Genomic DNA, 23,700 nt, shown 5'->3' with positions numbered 1-23,700 from the left:
AACATATCATGAAATTGCTAACTTATACTTAATCTAATGTTTGACGATACAACACAATGAAATTTAACATTTTAATTAAAGCTGGGACTGAAAATATGTTGGATTTCAAAAACAAGCATCATTACATCTTTGCCATGTTTCATATTTTATACTTGTTCTACGTCTAACTTCGCTACAATGTAAGCAATGTCTGCAAAGATTAATTGGATTAAAAAGTTTGATTTTGATTACTTATCAAATGAAGAGAATAAAGAAAGTAAGTCGTAATGTTGGTAGCCCAATGTTTGAAAAATTAATATCACAGTGAAGAAATGTGAACTTTATTTCAGATGTAAATTAAGGTCAAACATAAATAGCGTATTGTACCTACTTCGCTCAGCCGAAGATACATTCCCGTTTTCGTGATTTACGAATCGTCGTGTACATTTCAAAATAATCAATTGGGAAAATTTAAATGAATTCACATGTACTTAGAAAAGAACAATTATATCAAACAAATTATTCTATACGTCAATACAAAAAACTTATTAATAGATTTTATTCACTAAGAAATCAGAAAATACACGCATAATCACACGTGTCTGAGAAAGACGAGCTCTCAAGAAAGTCACTTTGAAATAATCGGACCATCTTTTCATATCTAAAGAACATAAGTTACAAAAGATAAGTCTCTAAAATAAAATAGCTCAAAATAAATATGAAAAATAATCACCCTGTGGAAGAAAGTTTTAAACTTTGACTGCAGTGGAAACGCTAAGAGTTTTGTTGGAGCAATTTTCTTTTCTTGTAAAATTGTTTAAAATTAAATACATTGTCCACTTGAATATGCCTTTTGATTTACTTTTAAAAGTCACTCTATTTTATCTGTACCCGCAGTAATTGCTTCACAAACTAGAAATTTTAAAAAATCCAATCCAATATAGGGAAACAGGATGGAAAATAATTTCACGCGTGAATTCATTATTTATGTATATGTACTCGTATATATTACGTAATACCAATTTATTTGCATACATTTTCTCATAAAGTTATCTTAAACATAACACTGTTTTAGTACTAAAAAGAATTTCATATAAATAAATTAGTCAAATGTAATAATGATATTTTGTAGATTGTAGATGAAATGTCCGCTGCAAGTACACTCTTAAAAACATGTAATATCAATCAAAGTCATCACATTTTATAATAAAATGTTTTGTTATTATATAATATCCAAAATTATAAGACTGATTTAAAATAGATACGTTTGGACTTAATTAAATAGCAAACTAAAGAGATGACTTTGTCTATTCAAAAAAGTATTTTCTATCTGGAAGCGTGATTTGACCTCTGAGAAATAACAGCATCTGTTAGCCTTTACTTATCACCACTATTTATTGAATTTGCAACGAATTTTGTAGCCAATCGGAAGCTTCTACGTTTAATTTGTACACCTAAGTTATGGTTCTCATTAACTGTAACACTTTATTTGAAAATTTAGGCACAAATATAAATGACTAAGTTTACATCCGCGACGTCTCTATGTTGCAGATGTCAAGGGTAACGGTGACTACCTCCCATCAAGTAATCTGTCTGCTCGTTTGCCGCCTTTGACATAAAAAAAAGAACAAAAAAAAACGTAAGAAAAACAATAACTCTTATGCAATACAGAAAATACATATAATAGTTTGATGTTTGATATTCATTTATGCCTTAAATAAACTACCGATTTCCTTCTCAACTCATGCACGTTTTAAATACTTTTTTTATACTCTGGGATCAACTACATTGTAAATTTACTTTTGTTTCAGATTCATGAATTATATATGAACTTTTTATATTTATTCAGGATTCACGTGGGAAGGCTTGAGAGTTTAAACCCTGTATATTAATAAGTAATTATAAACGATTATCAAAAACTATCTGAACATACGAGGAGATAAAAAGGTTTCTATTTCGATTATAACTAATTCAAATCGTTTTTATTATACTGAGTAGAAAAGACACTAAAACTCAAGGATGATACTATTTAGATAAATAAATATTGTTAACAACAGTATCATAATTAGCTATGGGATACAAATAAATATTACACTTCATTCGTAGGTAAGAAACCTCGCAACAAACATCATAATAGTATATTCCTCTTAATCATTACAAGAAGTGTAATTATAACAATTAAAATAAATACATGGAGTATCGCAATGTATTATTAGAAACAAGACACTTCCTCGACCAATGTTATAAAAGACTTGCAGAAAAATCGGTCATTGCAAGTTTTAAAATAGAAAAATTGACGCGTAACATCCGCCCTTGGAATTTCAACTACACTGCAAATGTAATTTGCTAAATACGTTTATTTATATGTATATTTGACGTTTTAGAAATGTATGCAGGTTGTTATGTAAAAAAAGTATAGTTAGCGATCTCAATATCAGTCAGTAGTCGACATTATAAATAATAACTCTCTGTCTCCGAAATTATTTTTGTTTAACATTTAAGTACTGAAACGCTAAATTTGTTACTCATTTGACACAGAAAGCCATAGAAAAATTATTTATCAGTTCACTGTTACAGTAATGAAAATAAAAATCTCATGTTGTTTAAATCTATTTTATTTTTACAAATAACACTGAGACCCTAATAGAACAATAAATTAAAGTAAGGCTGGAGCGACGTCAAACGCAGTAACGTAAACTGTCGTGAAAACTAACAACTGTGAGGCGGAAAAGAGAAATATTGAATTCATTGCTATAAATATATAATGGTTTTTTAGTTATATTTTATTTGGATGGATCGAAGAGCCATACTAAATCACTTTTCTCGAAGAACTTTCTTGAAATGGCTTGCAATTTATTTAGACGTTTTTTGTTTTATAAAAATTGTTTTATCTGTGATGACATTGAATTATTTAATGAGGTAACTTGATTTGATTGAAGCAATTAACATTTTAATTGACGAAAGAAACATTACGTTTTGATTTGTCATTTGACAGACGTAAAACGTTTAGCGCATAGGTAACAAGTCTACACGACGAAACAATACTTTAATAGTCGTTCATTAACCGCTTTGTAGTTTAATTTATGTATTCACAAACTTTCCGCACTGATGTTTTTTCATATCTTTAACACGAGTCCGTCAAGTTCACACCAAGCTCGGTAAACTCTCGAAAAGCTTATCTGTAAGTCATTTATAAATAAAAGTTGCTATAAACTCAAATTATATTGAAATCAGAAAATCATCGTAAGTCATAGAAGTAACTAGCAATATATATTATAATTACGATTAAAGTTAAGCAAGATTTACGTTAAAATTTTAGTTACAATAGAATTGTTTAAATATTATTTTATAAGAGAGATCCAGCCGTAATATGCTACGGCGACTTTAGGTCGGGTTACGCTCAGTCTTTGTGAATAATATTTCAAGTTGCTATGAATCATTGAACACAATTCAGGTGAGTGATACGCATTGTTCTGAAAACAGACTGATAATACGAGTCTGGTTTAAAATTGTTTCAATATTACATTAGTCTTTATTAAATTTTTCATCTTATTAATAGTATATACAAGAAATGTGCTGAAAAGCACTGTATTCTTTCTGAAAATGTACTGAATCAATGACTCTTTTAGTATTACATTTAATGAACTTAAAACTATTACCGTAAATGTTCGTTCCCTCGATTATTCTGCCTTTCTTGTCACAAACAAGCATTCTTCACACGTTTGCCTCACTTTCAAAACTCTTATATCTATAATTAAAATCAGAAGTTGACAAACTATATATAGTTCTTTCTCATAGACCAGTTTTAGCATTTTCTGTCTTTCGTGTAAGTTTTATAAATACAATGTAAATATATTAAGTAATATGCTCAGGCTAGGAGTAACGAAAAAATTTTCGCAGAATTTATTTATGAGGTATTTTTGTTTGCTACAAAAAGTTAAGCAACTTTCTTTTATTGTCACTAACTGTTTCTTCCTTCCAAAAAGCCTAAATTCAATAGCTTGCTGCACGCTCTGGCATTTTTTATGACTTGGTCAATGACTTTTTTTGCGAAAAATATGTATATTATTTTACAAGTGATAACATTAAAGGTGTCCATTACTTATACAGAAATTATTACGTCATATAAACAATCTAATTCTATAAAAATGTTGTAAAAAACGTTGTAAGCTTATTTGAAGTATATGGAGTAATGTATTATCAAGAATTGCTCTGCAATAACGCTTTCGATACAAAATACAAGAATAGGGCAATTCATACTATAAAATATACAAACACTAAAGACTTTCTAGGGGATATATTTCACAAAACGTATACATACTTACAGTCGAGACGCAATATGCGGTAGGTAACATAGATCTTAACCAGCGCGAAAACAAAGTTATAAACATGTACAAATAGAGGTAAATATAAAGTTGCAACCCCAATATATCTTACCCAAATTCAGTTCAAGGGCAAAGTACACGTTTCCGTAACAAAATAATAGCAAGTATGGGATATTTTTCTTACAAATTTCAAATTGCACATTCAAGAAACATAGAAAACATGTTATTGGACACATTATTGTAAGAATTGCCATTAGTGTTTAATTCTATGAAGACAAAATTATATATTTTTCAATTTGTTTGCTTTATATATTAAAAAAATAATTATAAAAGTTATAATGTCTTTGTTAACTGTGATATAATAACCCAAAGCTAAATTTGATATTTTTAATTGCCTAATTAATTTTGTTAAAAATCTTGCTCAAGCGTTATCACCTTTGAGACAGTAACTCAGTACCATCAGAATGTAACAAATCATATAAAAAAATTAATATTGATGGGCTCGTCCGGGATTTGAACCCGGGACCTCTCGCACCCGAAGCGAGAATCATACCTCTAGACCAACGAGCCACAGTGTTTTATATATTAAGTCATACATTTCTAGATTTCTGTAAATCAAATACTTTAGAGTACATTGAACATGATTGTTCAAATTGTCGAATAAAAATATAGATTTATGATATTGTTAAATAATTTTATTAAGTATCTGCTTATATTTGTTATCATATTCTTATATATTATAATTTTTGATAATACACTAATTGAATAAAATAAAACCTTCTTTCTGATTCTTGATGTAATCAAAACAAAGGTATGATTATGTCTAAGAATTGTGAATAAAAAAAATAAATGCTTCAGGTTTCGATACTTAAGGCAAGTTAGATTTATTTTTATTTTTATAACCGAAAATATAATTTTTGTAATGGCTGTTGAGAGAATCGCAGAAAACCTCTGATTGTTCTGAATTGAATTAATTTCGTTTCACGTATTTTATTACTACTCGTTGAAATGGTAATAACTTAAACTTTAAACATCCAACAGTCTTTTAGCTAAGGGAACAGTTCTAATTAACTGGACTGGAGTTATATGAACCGGCTAATAGTGTTTTCGTGTACTAAATACAGTTTTAAAATAGAAATTAAAAATTTTAAACAACTATTTAACATTCTACTTTAATCTGATCCTAATGTCAGCTTTAGTAGCTTGAGTAGCTTGAGCGTAAAATAAATAAATATAAACAAAATTCACAAGACTAATTTTATTGTTTGTCATTTAATAAGCATAATTTCTTTTTTATGAAATATCTCTTAAATCCCTTTGAGTCACTTCGGTATGATGAATTTCTGAACCTCCACAGAGGTTTGTGTACTGTACATAATAATATTTCTTTCTCGTATAACAAGGCATGTAATAAATATAATCTCTGTGAGCTCTAAGATTCTCGCTTTTGCTGTATACATCTTGACACGTCAAGCTATAAATAATAGCAACAAGTGAATAAAGCTCTGAGTATTATTTTTATTATATTTTACTCTCAATAGTAGTATAAATATTTAGTTTATATGTATAGAAAAAGTGCTTCCATTCGCGATATCCAATAACCACCAAATACCAAATGAATGCAATGGCAAAAAAGGTCAATTCTCATCTTAACAAACTGTGCGTAGACTCAGAACGAACAGAAATAAATCATAGAAACATTCTAAGAAAAACGTTTCATACTACAAATATGCGTATTGGTGACGTATATTTCTATAATACTGTGACATAATCTCTCTACGTTGTAAGTAAAATTTATTTTATAAATACTCAAACCCTTTCTTAATGTTATATAAAATTATGAAACATAAATCTAAAACATTGTATGCGATAAAAACTGATCTCGCGACATTAAATGGATACATAATTGCAGTTTGATGTTTGAGACAGAATAGTTATTTTTAGTATGTGCTTGTAATTACCTAATTAATTTTTATATTAAAGGTGGCAAACGAGCAGACGGTCTACTTGATGGAAGGTAGTCACTGTCACCCATTGACATCTGCAAGATAAGAGATGCTGCGGACGCGTTGCCGGCCTTGATTGTTGAGGAAGGAGGAAAGGGTGGAGAAATAGGTGGGCAATAGGAAACAGCAAGAAAGAGTGGGAACGCGAAAAGGGCAACCGACTCGCCCACTCATCGGAAGTAAAACAGCCATTAAAGACGATCTTCAGCTAAGTTGATATTTCCCTGGTCGAGCTGTCGTAACTTGAGCACAGCTAGGCTCTTCCACTCATGTTAAAAAATATATATATACCTACATAAAAATAAGTCTCAAACATTGTATGCGATAAAAACTGGTCTCGCAACATTAAATGGACACATAATTGCACTTACATGTATGAGACAGAATAGCTATTCTAAGTATGTGCTTGTAATTATTGTTTGTTGGTTTTCTGCGTACTTACCACAGGTTTTCATCGTCGACACATACGAAGCGTTCCCCGTTTCTCAATTAACTTTTATGGTGTAATGTTCATATTATTAACTAAAACTGGATAAACTCTCTCTGTAGTCTGACGACGAAAACTTGTGCGAACTGCAAAGCATATTATCCATATATATTTTAATAAGGGCAACCCTAAAATTCCTTCCATTTAAATATAGCCCCTTCAATGGAACGGTCACCCCTGAATTAAAATTTTACAGACCTTTTTATGTGAAACCTAACCATATCATTGGTTGTGCGTTCTGGTTTATCAATGTAGTAGTAATTATAACTAAATTAATACTAGTACTTGGACATTGATGGGTAATTTTTTCTGTAATAAGAATTTCGTGATTATAGTAGTACCGTTTTCTTATAACAGTATAAACACGTTAACTGCAAACTTTTTATCACATTTTAAGAATTTGCACTTATTGGTGAAAGTTTATTTCAAACCAGTTAAAGTTTTTATGGAGAAGATGACAATGCTGTTTTGATATACATTAAATTATTTAAAACTTGTCTTTTATGCGACTTCACCTCGACATTGGAATTTTCCTACGAATTTATACTAATGTGTAAATTACTTGACGACAATAGATATGATAACGAACTGTAAATATCAGTGTGCATCACGTGTCTTCATACAGAGTCGAACTAGTACGAAAGTACGAAGCGTTTTAGATATCTCATTCAATATCTTCAAAACACTGTAATATCCGAAGAATAATTATTAATAAAATTAATCAGATCTAAGACTTTTGCGAGTTTAATTCATTTAAATGCTCCAGCCTTCTCCATGTGAGAAGAGGCCTTTGCTCAGCAGTGGGCTTCGATAGGCTGATGATGATGATGATGATGAAATGAAAGTAATATATTTTCGGATATACTACGCGGAGTATATCCGAAAATATATTAATTTCATTTAAATTATTAATAAAACTGTTAATGCCCCGTATGCAGTGTGACAACGCAGACTTAGAAAAAACCTCGTTGTAACTTTATCTAAAGTAACTCTGCTTAATTCGGCATAAACTATACTCTGTGCCTCACCTTCATGTCTTAAGATACAATACTGTTCATCAAAACCCATTGAGTAGATTCTGCGTGAAAAGGCAACAAATATTCAAATATTCTAACAAACTTCCGATATTAGTAGGATGTAACTGACACCCACTGCCATGGGTTTAACAAACATATAATATGTCTGGAGTTTTGTTCGTTCTCTCTGGAATCGTGGAATATTTTGCCAATGGTAACGTTTTTTATTGTTGGACGAATTATAATCTTGAGTACTTTGTGGAGAAAACAAGGAGTTTGTCGAACAGAATCAAGGCGTTTATTTAATCTGTTTATAGTCAAAAACTTGTCAATGTCTCTACGTCACAAAATGTCAAACAAAATGACATTTCTAATCTACTATTGCACTTGCAACTAACGTGGAATATTTTGCCAATTTCATCAATTACCTATGGACATTGGACCGTTCATTGATATCTAGTAGGAACGAGTATTCTTCATTCTGTCAAGGAATCATTAAATTTACATGTAGATTTTTAATATTTTTAAATCCTTATAAATTATATTTCATTCAAATACATATGTATAGAACTAACACAATAGAAAGCAATCAAGTAATAAAACAATTAAAAAAAAATAATAAATAAGAAAACTTAAAAAAAAATCAGTATATAATATGTATATATCGTTTTCTTCATTAATATTTTGTCCGACTGAACGTATTCCGTATATTCCATTAGATTAAGTCTTCATGAGTTCAAGAGCTCTCAACTTCCAAACACGATCTACATATAGTTTGAAATAAGCCTTCCTTGGCGACTTGGCATCCCTTAATAAGCCTTAATATATTATTCTGCAGTCCTTGAGCATCAGGTAAGACAAATCAGTGCATTTTGCAAAAGTTGTGTGCATACGAATCTTTCAAATAATCAAATGAATAACAAAACAAAATATTTACAAGCAACGGCGAAAACTCCGCATTAATCTTAAGCCATATATGTTGATATATGTTTTCACGCTTTACCTGGCTTGAAATCGTTTTACTTAAAAGTAACGTGAAGACGATATTTCTCTAGACGCTGTAAAATTTAAATATATAGATTTATTGCTATCTATACAAATCATATAAGCAATTGTTTCAGTAGTTGTTTTTTATTTTTTCTCAACAATTAGTGTCACCAAATATTAAATTAAAAACCGAACCGATGATACTTTTAAATCAAACGAATTGTTAAACATCATATTCTAGTTGTATATTATTTTATTCCGTTAATAGCAGTATTAACGAAATGAGAGTATATGACGTCATATGTAACTTCAATATTATCCCGGCAATTTCATTTACTAGCCAGGTATAATCAACCCAAATTGTATTTTATATTAAATTGGAAGCTACGTAGGTTGTGTAGGTTTTTAGGCAAATTGTTTTGCCTTCAAAGGATTTAAATATAATATCTACTAGACGACAACGTGAAACGAAGGAAAGAAATGGTAATTTTGTTCTGTTTCAACAACATTATTTTATATTATTTTTGTTAGTAATCCAGTTATTAGTTTAGGGACTTGAGTATACATTTAATATTTTTACTTAATTCAACACACATTGATGTTTCCGGTATACAAGCGACAAATATCGATATACCTAATATAATAACTATATTTTCCTCTGCGAGACAAAAATCTTAGTCTCAGATTTTGCATAAGTTAAGTTTTTATTTATATTCCCCTTAAGGTTACTGAGAAATTTATTTAAATTACAAAAATATGCTTTCAAGTTAAAATATTCATGTATTCCTTTTGCGATGTTTGTCTTTCAGTATCACAAAAAGAGACGAAACGGACCTAAAGTGTCCAAAAAAATCTAGTGAATAAAAGCACATATAAAGCTTGTAACAGGTAAGAACAAGTCTAATTTGCTTGAGTTACCTTTGTTGGGCTCTTATTTTATAAATGATAAAGATGATTGTGTCTCAAATTAAATATAATATTACCTTCCATTTGATACATCTTGTATTAATTATAATTGTTCATATAATAACATAAAAATTAAAAATCTACCTATTTCAAATTTTATTTGAAGCCCTAAAAGCAATCCTTAATACAGAAAGAAATAAAATACATTGGCATTTGGTGCACTTTTTTCCTTTGACCGGTGAATATTATTTATTGGAAACATTAAAATGTTTGTTTGATAATTTTATTTTACTATTTAAGCCTGTATATAAGGTCTTTGTAATTTATTTACTCTATGTAAAAACATTTCAGGCGACATATATGGTGGTTTGTACATATTAGCTATATTTTATTTTATTTTTAATCTGTGATAATATTTTTGACTTTAAATATAATTCCTAACTAAAAACTGGTTTGACTAATTTTAACAAAACCGTATACTTAGTTATCTTCCCCTTTACAGCGTTATTGTTAACTCTGTTGTATGTTGCAAATTTCATAATTTTCATAGTTCGGAAAGCAAATTTGGAGGTGAGTTAGTTTATAACAAAATAAATAAAACATTTTCAATGAAATCAATTAAATATACCTATATATAGTATTTGGTTGCATTCGTTAGCAAACAATGATTTTTTGTTGACAGTTTCTTCCGCATCTGCAATATAACTACAAGGCCGAATAAGACACGGATACATATAATATTTCAAACAACAATTATAATATTACTAAGTATATATTATATTAAAATGACATTCACAGAAAATATCCAATAATAACAATAACCCTCAGACAATATTCAACTGAAAAATGCTACAGAATACAAAATAATTCACAATAATATCAATATTGAAAACATCAGACTACATAATAAACCCTGGGATATTGAATTTAAACAACGCCACCTACCGTATAAAATCAAACCAATTGTTTCAAAAACAAATTTGACGTATTCGGGAAAGAACTTTCTACAAATGAATTATTTAACATATTATAAACCTTCTACAAATTACAATCGTTGCTTATTTAAATGTCACTTCGTAAAATTATTTTATACTCGTTCTGTTGAAAATTGTAGACATTAAAGGATACCACAATTAGATGAAAATTACGTTAATTTTTTTGCTTATGTTAAAACCTTGAACGTTTTAAATTTAAGTGATCGCCAATATCAACATTATGCTATTGCTCTAAAGTTTATATTTGAATGATACGCCATTAGGGTTTCTGACAAGAAATACCTTGACTTATTTATTATAAAGGCAGAACAAAGCGATTCTTAAAAACATATTTTAGATATGTAACAAAGAAAACAAACATCAAACGGAAATACACGTTTCAAATGAAGATACAGCTAAGTTCATCGTACCGTCATTTTCAGCTTGATCTTTTCACAAATGACTTTCGTTCATAGATACTAGATAGGTTATCTACAGTTTTGACTTGCATAACACTATTATCTTGTTATTTGAATTTCAAACATTTAATCTCTTCTAATATTTATTAAAATAAGTTAAACAGGTTGTTATCACGCTCTAATTTACAGCAAATAATGAAAACAGTACGCGACTTGCTACAGCCGCGTACGCACGCGCATTGGGCTTTTTGAAATGGACCTGTGTAAATTTTTATTTTTTTCACTGCTACTAGTATTAGTGGCTGGTCAGGAACAGAAACCCATAGTTCGTATTCATCATGGTTTGCTGCAGGGAGCATGGAAGGAGTCAACTAATGGTAGAAGATATGCCAGCTTCCAAGGCATACGATATGCCAGGCCGCCGATCGGAAAGTATAGGTTTAGGGTAAGTCTAAAATTATTTTAGAATATTAAGCAAATATTCATGTCATATGAATATAATATCTCTGTTTTAAAAACCAAGAAGGATATATCGTTTTAACATCTTTTTATTACAAAATTACAAAGCAATATATAGATTTTTTTGAGATATATTTGAGAAATTGTAAAAAATAAATTCTGTCAACACATATAATAATTAACATATAAATATGAAAGACCCAATAAAGGCATAAAGTTTTATACCTAGTTTTTGTTCGCAGCGTATGTTTTCGACTGCAAAATAATTTAATTGTATTACTTTTTATTTCATCACGGTTGCTGCAAAGTAACCGAAACGTCGGGAGTATGTAGTTCTTTACAAAAATAAATCACGCGTAGTTTATCCGAATAATACTAGTTCCATTTAAATACTTTATTTGTCTCCAAATAAAAGATATTTTCATATTTTTAAGATATGAACATATTCACTATTTATACATACAATAATAATAAATTAATGTGTCTTACTGCATACAATAAGAATTTAACCATTAACCTCTACTAATTATCAGTAGACAGTCTACTCCACATATTTATAGGAGCATAAACACATATTGCTTTGCTATATTCATTAAACAAAATCTGGAATTTAGTGAACATATTTCTAAAAAACTACGATTACGATATTGGGCAGAAACACGTCGACTCCGACGATAAAAATACACACATACAAAACGCTATCGGAATAGTTTTACCTTATATGTGGTCTGTTTGTCAACCCAGATGGAAGTAAAGTAAAAATTTTTGTAATAACGAGACTACAAAATTACTTTCACACGCCATATTAACAAATGAGCCCTACTCACACACATACACATTCAGGCAGTCACACACATACAGTAACTCTGTTTTTGTATGTGTTTTTCACATACACGGCCCTCTCTAATAGTTTTACAACTATTTTTAATATAAAAACATTATTGAATATGATAAACTATACATAAACTATTTAAAACATTCGTACTATATAACACGGATCGTTTCAATATTGAGGTATTTAAAAAAAAAGTTGGAATTAAAAAAAATTACTTCTTACAATATACTTTGTGTTCAGGAACCTCAGCATCTAAAATCCTGGGATGGAACGTGGGATGCCTCCAAACCTATGCCCGCTTGTATCCAGTATGACCCCTTCAACAACACCGTCACTGGTAAATAGCTAATCACAGATATTCTTTATCCATAAGTTTAAAACACTCTGCCTTCGCTCCTACTTTACGCTTTTGCATCTAAGATCATCACATTCTTTAAGTCCGTCTTTTAAATAAGTCATATTGTGTGGTAATCTGCTATTGAAATATGTAGATTGCATAGATCTTACCCTTTTTGGAGGAAACTCAGAGTAAAATTAACGGAACTACATTAAGATTCAAATTTAAATTTTTGTACCAAGCGATAATACAGCAAATAAAACTAATCTGCTAATCCATAAATAGCTAAGTTGTTTTATCAGATGCAAAACATTTGAACAAGCTCACACGCCCAGTCCCTTAAATCAGGAAAAAATTACATTTAATAACGAATGTAATAAAATAATACTTGAAATTAAATATAAATATATACACGACAATATTTCATACAAAAAATTGCTTTTAGTAATAGTAAAAAATAAGGAATCAAACATTTTCAAAATATAGTCAAGTCATGAAAATGAGTTTTCCTTTATCAATGATATGTTGATTATTAACTAATATTATTTTCCATTTAATTAATATATATATTAATAACAAATCATAAGTAAAAAGCTCCAAGTGAAAACTCAGTTACGTAGCTTTCCAATAACTCCTTTTACAGTTAATAATGCCAGTGCACAACACTAGCGGGCATTTAGTTACACAAAATACCGATTAAAAGCACCTGTATTATATTATAGGTTTATAGATAAGGACAAGTCTGATACAAGCACAGATAACATAATATAGTCAACAATAAATTAAACCAAAACAACCTAATCAAACCAAACACAGTATCTAAGGGTCTTTGACCTCGTAGTTTATCATAGCTTTAAACGAAATGAAATCTAATCTATGTTAAAAATACAACTAGCTTCTAGAAAATTTTAAGATGCTAACACTCATTGTCACATTGTATTTGTCCATAATATTTCTGACAAACAAAAACGACAATGCTGATTGAAGCTAAGAAATAAAGAAAGAGCTACTAAGAAAATAAAATTTTAAACCTTCCTAACACAAATCTACTAACTGAATGTTATTATAAAGATAATAACGATATCATTAAATAAATGACTCTGTCATTACTAAGTAGTTATATTTTTTCGTCAAATCATCATGAGTAAAATTTGCTTTTAGGAAATAAAATTCATACATTAAAAATATACTTATTTAAAAAAAATTACTTAATTTAATAACTGTAATATGCAAATTTCAATAATTTAAATTACGTCAACCTTTCACAGTCACACACTTCTTACAATGTTTCACATTTTAAAATGAACAGAATATAGAATTATAACAACCGCTAGTTAAGTGGTCAGGTTCTGTTTTACCTTTACGATATCGCAAAAACCTGATCTGGTTACAATACCAATTCTTATATTCAATGAGACAAGTATTATACCATATTCATTTCACTTACAGTTGAAAAGTATTATTTATATTTAAATTAAATTCTCTGAATTGTTTTGCAAACTTTTGAGGGTTAAAATGTATGTATTATAGAATGGATTTTCATGGAATTCTTATATCTGCAGGTTCCGAGGACTGTCTCTTCCTCAACGTTCACACCCCGGACCTCAACCCTGGTTCCTTATTGCCAGTATTGGTGTTTATCCACGGCGGTGCGTTCATGTATGGTGCTGGGTCCTACTATGGTGCAGAGCATTTAATGGATCGTGACATGGTTCTCGTCACTTTAAACTACCGCTTGGGACCTCTAGGTATCGTATCCTCATATGAATATATATTTTTAAATAATTAAGTATTCCTATAAAATATGTAGATTTTCTTTATTTAAACTGTTGTTATATAATATTTACTTTTAACGTTAAAGACGTTGTTTCAAGAAAAACTTTAATCTTTATATTGTGATTACTTCTCTTTATTTATTAATATTGTTTTTCTGTGTATTAAATATGATTTTTCTGTACTTTTTTAAAATCCCTGAATACAGTAAGATTTTGATTCAAATTAAATATAATTTAATATTTACGTACTACATATTAATTGTTAAGATCATATTATAATAATCTTTTTTTATTTTACAAAAACATGTCAGTATTTGATTGAAAAAAAAAATGCCTTCGTTAAATGAAATAGATATGCAAATGTCCTCGTATCAAATTCTTGTGAGGTGCGTTGGAATTGTAATGCTATTATCAATTGTCGGATGACGTAATAAAATGCAATAACCTGCTCGTACATTTAACACTTTAGTGAACAATATGTGTTCGACATCAAAAGGATTCAAAAGGTTATTCGATTTTAAAAAGATATGTAAGCGATATCATATTTATAGGATTTCTTAGTACGGGAGATGAAGCAGCTCCGGGAAACGCAGGGCTTAAGGATCAGGCCTTTGCTCTCATGTGGGTCAGGAAGAACATATTAAAGTTCGGTGGCAACCCTGATAGTGTTACACTGGCTGGCTGCTCTGCGGGAGGCGCCAGTGTACACTATCACTACTTGTCGCCAATGTCAAAAGGTTAGTCTGACTTTTCAACAAAATGTTCAAATTTATGATTTTATGACTTTGTTTCAAGTAAAGTTTAACATTGTCCTAAAGTTGTTGAATCGGATTGAATAGTTGCCGCTTGTAAAGCGACCTCATACTCCTGGTATCTAATACGAATCGGGTAAATAGAAATCACAGTACACCGACATCGACCTTCATAATTGAATACTACCCACATTCTACGAAATATTTATACATAAACAGACACAAATCAGTAAGTGGGTTCATTATTAACAATATCTTTATTTCGTATAGGTCAATTAAATAAACTTAAATAAAACTTTGACATCAACTTTTCCTTATAATTAAGCCACAGAAGAAAGTCATTAAGAGTATGCTATTATAAGGTTTCGTTCATCCCTCTCAGAATTCTGTTACACGTTTTTTATTCACAATAATGTCACATTTCTGTCCGGGAATGTTTTCGACAAAAACACGTGTTAAATATATTCAATCGCTTACTGTTGTCCCTCGACTTTACCTGCGAATATAAATATTATTTTATACGATTGCAAATAGACTTGTTCATTAGCTCTAACCCGTCTAAGACGCCGTATTTTAATTATTATAGTTTCAAGCAATATTTTAAATAAGTAATCTCTTCAATAGCATTGTAACTCACGAAACTTCTCAGTCTGGACTATCTTGTATTTATGTCTCTGTGCGAGTTAAAATAAAATAGAAAAGCTTGTTTCAGCAATAAAAAATTGAGATTTGATAAACAAGTATTTATCGTGGGCATAAAATTATGAAGCAATATTAATAATTCGTTTTATTTTTCTAATAAAAACTAAATATTAGAAAATCTTACAAAAAAATTATAGTATAATAATAAAACATTCTTTGGTTCTCGGATATATTATTAGAAGACTAGTTTTTTATAGAAATTTCACAAAAAGATTGTCTGATCGTTTAAAAGACATCTCTTCTAGATAACCTCGTACTAAGAGATCCACATAAAAATTAATTTATTTATATAAATTATGAAAAATGTATACGTTATCTCATATATCGGGAATAGTACAAAAATTAATATTTAGAGAAGATAAATATATGAAACTCTTAAAAGATGTGTAATGAAAGATATTTAAATGGAATTGTACATAGATTAAAATTATATATGTTTTTTTTTTTATTAACACGTGATTCCTGGCCTACGTTAGACTGATTTATTCTTAATGACTTCCAAAATTAAATAGCCTTTAATTGAAAACATTCTAAAACAACGACCTAGATTCTAGAATGAAGACTAAATTTAGTATATTAAAAATACACCTTTAATATCACTATTTATATACAAAATTTATTATTGATAATATTAATTTTGAAATGAAATTTATAATGAAGGTAGACGTAAATCCTTCAGTTCTTTCTTAGTTTCAGAGCAATTTTCTTGATTTATATAAATGTAAGAAAGCTCTACTAAGTATAAAAAGCATTAAAAAAAGGTGAAACAATTCGGTCAAGCCGTTTACAATTTATAGAGACCAGAAAAAAAATGGATTCATTTCATCACATCCAGACAAAAACTTGTCACGAGATTTACACATGGATATAGAGAAGTCCATTATGTTAATTACTACTACTTTGAGAAATCAAATAAATTAGAGCATTTTAAGTTTAGTAAATTGCATATCGGATTTATAGCAAATTCGTTGTTTCTTAAGTAGAAGATGACGTCTCTTGTTGTCTCTTGTTGTTGTCGTTGCTGACGTCACTAACATTTTGAATTGAAACTTCAATTCTCCTAAATGTCCTTGTATTTTTTGAAGGTTCAAGATATAATCTTTAGCGCTCCGCACCACTGAACTGAACTGTCGTGAGTCCAAACGTCGTATATAAATACTATACGTATATATAAACTCAAACAGACTTCTATTCTCGTTTTAAACAGTTTTTGATTTCGTTCTACGTATAATAGTAATTATAAATAGCAATAAGTTTTTATAATTATTGTTAACAGCTACAAGTTATTGTTACGTTGCATCCATCGTTGGTGCTGATAGCTCCGATAAGTAGTTATAACAAAAAAGTGCGAACAATACGGCCCGGAAACCTATCAGCTGAATACAATCGCCCAATATTTTATATTCGGCAACCCGGGTCGTCGAATATCTGGTATTCAATTATTGGACTGGCCGAAAAAAATAATTAAAAACGAATGCATTTATTTACATATTTATTAAAAAGGAAAACAATTCTGAAAAATCAATTAAAGTTTAAAAATACAGAAAACTAACATTACAGAAATTCTTTATTTATAAATTTAATTGTTAAGCATTTTCTTAATTCGCGCCATTGCCTGTATACATGTAGAAACAATTTATTTAATGTAATCTTAAACAAGTTAAACAATAATGAACTCTATGGCTGTAACGAGGTAATTTGTAAATGCAAAAGCTGACATTTCACGGTTAACGTCAGACATGTTGTATGTTATACATATATTTACATTTGGATTAGTCTAGAGATTATGTTATTATCTATGAATTTAAATAGTCCTCTATAAGGTCTGGAACACATGTGTATGTGTACATGCATATTAATATAATTTTAATAGTTTCTTGACGCCTATTATTACAGATGATTACTTTTAAAATATAACCATTTCAAATTAATGTCATTATAGCTATATTATTATTAACAAATTTCCCGTTATACATTTAGCGTAATTTAATTATGTGATTAGGTTTATTCGATCGGGGCATTGCCTTCAGTGGTTCAGCTCTAGCGTCTTGGACACACGCTGTTAAACCGGCTCAGAAGGCGAAGACTCTGGCTTCAATAGTAGGCTGCCCCACATCTAACAATCACAACATGATAGACTGTCTGAGGTTTAGACCAGCTGAAGCTATTGTTAATGCCCAGATCGAAATGTTTGTAAGTATTACTTTTACTGCAGATATCATTTATGTATTTTTATTTTCTTGTACTTACTTCTATGTTTACGATTCTTAGTACTCCTTGATAGAAACAATAACCCTTCCTGGTTTCTAGGATTGGAGGGTGAACCTATTCACCATGTTCACACCAACGGCCGAGCCTCGAGGTACTAAAGAGCCGTTTTTGACTCAATACCCCTACCACGCCATGGAAGTTGGCGCAATGCAACAACTACCTCTCATCGCAACCGTTACAAGTGAAGAGGGACTATATCCCGCGGCAGGTATATTAAGATATGATATGATTTTGTACATAGTATGACCTCAAGATATAAAAAAATATAGATTTAGTCATACAACTCTGTTAAAAAAATTTATAACCAGAATAAATGAAAAAACACTGACTATTGTTAAAATTTATTATATATACAAAATTTTGTCACTTTATTGAGTATTAAAAGTAATGAAAAAAATATCTCTTGCAGCTTACCAAACGGATCCCAGCCTCCTAATGGAGTTGGAATCCAGATGGGAACACCTCGCCAGTAACATATTTGAATACAATGATACCCTACCCTTGGACAAAAGAAGCGAAGTGGCTCAAAAGATTAAACAGTATTACATGGACGGAAAACCAATCGGACAGGAGACTTATTCTAAATTGGTGCAGGTAACAAAAAGAATATTAAATGCCAAGAATTACTTTACCTACTATAAGTTAAGGGTCAATAATCAACACACTTTAATAACAACAACATATTTGATAAGAAGATCAATAATAAGTTAGACTACGTGACAATCTCCCGACTCGTTAAACACTATCAACAGGCCCTAGGCGATCGTCTGTTTGCTGTGAGTGTTGGCAAGATGGCGCAGTTCCACGCTCGCTCTGGTCAACCAACCCTTATGTACCGCTTCTCACACCGAGGCACACACAGCCTGTCTGAACTCATGGCGTTCAAAGAAGAGAATTATGGTCAGTCCCCTTACAAAAATATATTGAGACAATCAATTAGAAAAGTTCATAGTAACTTTTGAAGGAAAATAAGGATGATGTACTACGTATAAACCAGAAGTTTGCATCACGAAACTAAAGACTCCAAGTATACAGTGTGACTATGCAAACATGTGGTAAGTTTAGGTACTAGTGTGTATAACTGTCCATAAAAGTGACGACTATTCTAAGATAATAGTTTAATGGATTTAAAATAATATATAATAATGTAGAACGATAGATGCGTCGTCACGGGCAAGATTGGAACTTGCTATCCAACTTTGTCTGCTAACCGTATTACAAGTTATAAAAATTTTAATTGTTCTCCACATTCTTTAAAATAATATTTCTTTTTAAATTCATTTGAATTCAATATAAGATTTGTAAAATTAAATCATTACTATTTGTTATTTTCCAAAAATTCTTGAAACAAATTGTTATCCAGCAAGACTTCTTATCAATTCAAGACTTTTTCTTGTCCGATTTTTTAATAAAATTTTAAAAACAAGCAATTACAAAGTATAAATAAATAAGATTATTTCATAATTTAAAAATAAAACCTACGCATTAATTGTCTTTTAATAATTAATTATACCTGGACGCGTGAGGCATATGATCGAGGAATCATAGTTCAAAAAGACCTAAGAACTTTCAAATGGCAAGAACCGCAACGAAATAGGTCGATCCGTTTAAGAATTACGGTGCAGCAGACACACACACACACACACATTCACGCACGCGCATACAAACGCACACGCACATTAGACGTAAAAAATATCTAAAACACAATAATCTTCTTACTTGTCCTAAAAATGGTAAATAATTAATGAATAAAGAGATTAAATTATGTAACCTTCTAAACAACAGCGATTTTCTCAGATTTTTTTTATCCCTAAGCAATATTAAAAATATTTTCTATTTAGGGGTCAGCCACGCAGACGACGTACTATCTGTCTTCAACTTCTTGCCCTTCACCGACTTCTCAGCTGAAGACATCGAGATGAGGAACACCATTATTGATCTGATCTACAGTTACGCTAAAACTGGGTAATACTATGAGAACTAAGACTTACACGAGTAATCATTTAAATAACCGTGCAAAGTGACTGAAAGTATGTAGTTTTTAAAATAATGCAATTGCCATAGTAATTCGAAATTACTGTGTAATATTGCTTAACCCTACACATTACTTGTCTGATTTAAACCTTATTATTCTTAATTATTCGTCATATTCGAATTGTTTGCTTATTATTTCAAACAAAATGATTTCATTCAAAACACGCTTTCACATTTATCGTATTGTACGTAGGTACGTCCACATCACAGTTTCCTCAATTTAGCAAAAGGAAATTAAGTTACCCTAAACCCAAACTGTTTAATTATTAGAAATAGTGTGATAGGATTAAAATCATTGACTTTGGGTCTAATAGATATTATTATTGTTAAAGTAACTACTTAAATAGATCGATTTACTTAGAAACTCGGTATATCAAGTAAATTAGTATTTAATTATCTTGCCCTTAGATTCTTCATCAACTTGGTTACGTATTGAAAAAAAAAATAGGCCGGAACTTTCTTAAATTATTAAATAGCACTACATTTCAGCTAACAAATTGCATGAATTCTTTATGAAGCAGTCCTCCAAATTAAAAACATGGGGCAACTTGTTGATTTTGTTAAATTTTCGTTCAACAATTTATAATTCTATATTATTGTATATTGCGCTGTCATTTTTTCATAAATAAACTTAATAATATCAGAAATCGATCAATTTATCTATTAGAAAAATATTTTTTGCAGAATTCCACAATTACCAAACAGTCAAGAGTGGACTAAAGTACAACCCGGATCCAAGGATTTGAACTACCTGGAAATAGAGAGCCCGAGTAGTATGAAAATGAAATCGTGTTCAGACTTTGGACATAAAACCTTCTGGGACAGCCTCGGTTTTATAGAAGACCAAAATTTTAATATAAATATAAGAGATGAATTGTAACAAAATATCTCAACAAGATTTGATTTTTCCTGTTTTCACAACTACAATATGAATTTTAGCTATTAGGCAACTTACTATGTCACGCTTTCAGTGCGAATGAAGCCACAGCAATTAAAAAAAACTTACTATGACAATTTATAATATACATCGAAAGTATATTCAAAAAAGAGGGTTAATTTTATTATAGACTTACTTACATCTGTTTTGGTTATTAGAAAATCAACAAACCTCCATTTACATTTAAGATGAATATGTACTTTATTTTTAATTTCAATAAAAGTTATGAAAATTTACTCCAATAGCAGTGACATTTGTTAACAGCTAAAACTTCTTACTTTCCGAGTTAAAAAGTCCAAAGTACATGGACGAACACGTTACGAAACTTACTAACCTTGTTTACTTCAAAACCAAGTACGGTCATTGTGTCGTACGTCAAGAATATCGTATCTTTTGATGTTTACCTGAGCCTATTTTTTTTTTATAAATTATATTAAATCCATATGTATTATTCCAAAGTGTTTGTACTTCTTGCGTATCTAATTATAATATATAACTGGTTATATCAGTGCTACAATAATTGAAGTTGGATAAAATATATAAGCAAACAGAAGTTAATGAACTCAAACAAGACTACAGATTAAATAACATCCTATTATAAAATGACACATGCATATCAATTAAGCAATGACTATCTCAGTACAGTATTAATATGTCAGGCTTCATTACTTACATAAAGCTATTCATGGTACTGTATAATAACCAAGAACAAAATAAAAATAAATAATTTTATTCTAAAAAGTAATCAGAAAAAATACCTCCAAGTGAACATTGCATTCAAACAATGTCCTTTTGAACTGTTTATCTCGATTTTATTTGTGTCATGTTTTTAAATAACTTAAGAAGTGTAGAATCATGGTCTTAAAAAAAAAAGTAATAGAAAGAGTTCAAAATACATATCTATATCATTTTGTACAATTTGTTCTGAACACATTTACACAAACACTAGTGAACCAATTCGGTAATAGAACATGTATATGGACTTAATTTGTAGTCCTTTGTGTCCCAAAAAACATGACAGTTATGCTAGTATAACCTGATAACTGAATTAATAGTTCAATATAAATAATGAAACAACTCATTTAAATGTCTTTTATTAGTAAACAATTAGAAATAACATTAACCATTTATATAAAAGCTATAGAAAAAGTAAGATTAATATTACACCTTACACTATAACTACCAAAAAAAAAATAAAACAAACACACATAAATAAGAATATCCCAATGAAACAAAATCAGACTTTGATTATTAAGAAATAATCCAGCAAAAATAACTTGAAGCGACACCAGTGAATTCCTAATACAGGCTATAAAAATAATTTTTAAATTCTACCTTTAATATAGACTGTTATACAGATATCCAAGGCTCAGTTGAATCACAGCATGACGTCAGCAGACAGAATACATGTAATATAGTTTACTCTAATAAGGAAGAGACTAAAATCTTCTACTCATCCTTCTTATCACCACCAGCAACTGTGATTTTCTTCTGTAGCCTGCTGTGTTCCTCCGCAAGTCTATCATATTCACGGTTAAGGCTCTCCGCCTGGGACTTCACGGCTTCTTTATCTTTCTTCTCCTTGGCTAACTCCTTTTCCAAGGCTGATAACTGGCTCTTGAGATCTTCCATCTCCTTCTTGTTGACCTCATCACCAGCACCTTGCTTTTCTAAAAGGGCTTTAGCGGCTACAGACGCGCTTTGAGCCTGACGGAAGTTCGCTTCGGATTGGGCGTACAAGGTCGCCAGCTCACAGATCATCTGGATCAAGCGCCGAATAACGACTAGAAGGAAAAGTGCAATACCTGATATGTACAAGTTCCTTTGAGCTCTAAACAGACGCATGTTTCCTTGCATCTCAGCATCCAAATGTTGGTGGTCTGAAGATTCAACGTTTGAATACTTCTGAATCTCACGAATGGCGTCGAGAAGGCAGAGAACTAGAACCCCAATGAGAACAACAAAGTAGATGGATGCTTGGCCTGTCATGTAAGCTAGAAACTTCGATTTGAAGAATTTGTTCCATCTTGCAGGACTCGCGATCGGTAAGGTCAATAACAGTACAAATGCTATTTCGGCGTATAGAAATGACGCGATGATGGTCCACTGAAGACTCATTTTGTGTTCTCCACTTACTCTTTCAGGGTGATTTAAAGAAAGGTTATTGAATGATAATTTCAATATAATGTGATGCAAGACCAAAATGTATCTGCGTGCGGTGACTCAACAATGTAAGACAAAACTTGAAAGCCGAAAATATGTATTATGTAGGTATAACAAACGTCAAACTTTGACATAACTGACGTGTACGTATGCTGGGGTTTAGTTATGGTTTAAATTACTTATCTTGTTTAAAATTATTTAACACGGTCTATTTTGGAATTAAAAATATAATTTTAATTAAAATCATATTTATAAACATCTTTTGTACAAACTTTTATTTTAAAAAAGAATAAAAAATACTTTAAAATTATTGATCGTTAGGGAAAAATGGAATTC

At 30.2% G+C, this 23,700-nt stretch overlaps 2 protein-coding genes and 1 non-coding gene across 3 annotated transcripts; 1 reads left to right on the top strand and 2 right to left on the bottom strand.

The window, feature by feature from the left end:
- Positions 1-4,802: 4,802 nt before the first annotated feature.
- Positions 4,803-4,874, bottom strand: Trnap-cgg (transfer RNA proline (anticodon CGG)). The gene has a single exon. It is a non-coding gene; the product is annotated as a tRNA-Pro (tRNA).
- A 6,424-nt stretch (positions 4,875-11,298) lies between these two features.
- Positions 11,299-21,652, top strand: LOC116770039 (venom carboxylesterase-6-like). The gene is made up of 10 exons (XM_061527728.1): positions 11,299-11,544; positions 12,634-12,730; positions 14,293-14,478; positions 15,057-15,242; positions 17,962-18,152; positions 18,270-18,438; positions 18,640-18,824; positions 18,983-19,130; positions 20,072-20,195; positions 20,949-21,652. The coding sequence occupies exons 1-10, from the start codon at positions 11,353-11,355 to the stop codon at positions 21,142-21,144; spliced, it is 1,674 nt and encodes a 557-aa protein (XP_061383712.1). The 5' UTR covers positions 11,299-11,352; the 3' UTR covers positions 21,145-21,652.
- Positions 21,653-22,279: 627 nt separating this feature from the next.
- On the bottom strand, positions 22,280-23,483 carry LOC116769965 (B-cell receptor-associated protein 31). The gene has a single exon (XM_032661203.2). It carries the CDS (start codon positions 23,317-23,319, stop codon positions 22,651-22,653), a length of 669 nt encoding a protein of 222 aa, XP_032517094.1. The 5' UTR covers positions 23,320-23,483; the 3' UTR covers positions 22,280-22,650.
- Positions 23,484-23,700: the final 217 nt, after the last annotated feature.

The sequence above is a fragment of the Danaus plexippus genome, assembly GCF_018135715.1.
Source record: "Danaus plexippus chromosome 13 unlocalized genomic scaffold, MEX_DaPlex mxdp_15, whole genome shotgun sequence".
NCBI lineage: Eukaryota > Metazoa > Arthropoda > Insecta > Lepidoptera > Nymphalidae > Danaus > Danaus plexippus.
The sequence above is the reverse complement of the archived record's forward strand: the minus strand, read 5'-3'. Positions and strand labels throughout refer to the sequence as shown.

What these genes read in the sequence shown, in the direction of transcription:
- LOC116770039 (XM_061527728.1), top strand. Translation starts at nt 11,353, where the DNA reads ATGGACCTGTGTAAATTTTTATTTTTTTCACTGCTACTAGTATTAGTG. An exon ending in CTTCAACAACACCGTCACTG is followed by an intron (nt 12,731 to 14,292) that starts GTAAATAGCTAA and finishes TTATATCTGCAG; the next exon opens with GTTCCGAGGACTGTCTCTTC. An exon ending in CTTATTCTAAATTGGTGCAG is followed by an intron (nt 18,825 to 18,982) that starts GTAACAAAAAGA and finishes CACTATCAACAG; the next exon opens with GCCCTAGGCGATCGTCTGTT.
- LOC116769965 (XM_032661203.2), bottom strand. Translation starts at nt 23,319, where the DNA reads ATGAGTCTTCAGTGGACCATCATCGCGTCATTTCTATACGCCGAAATA.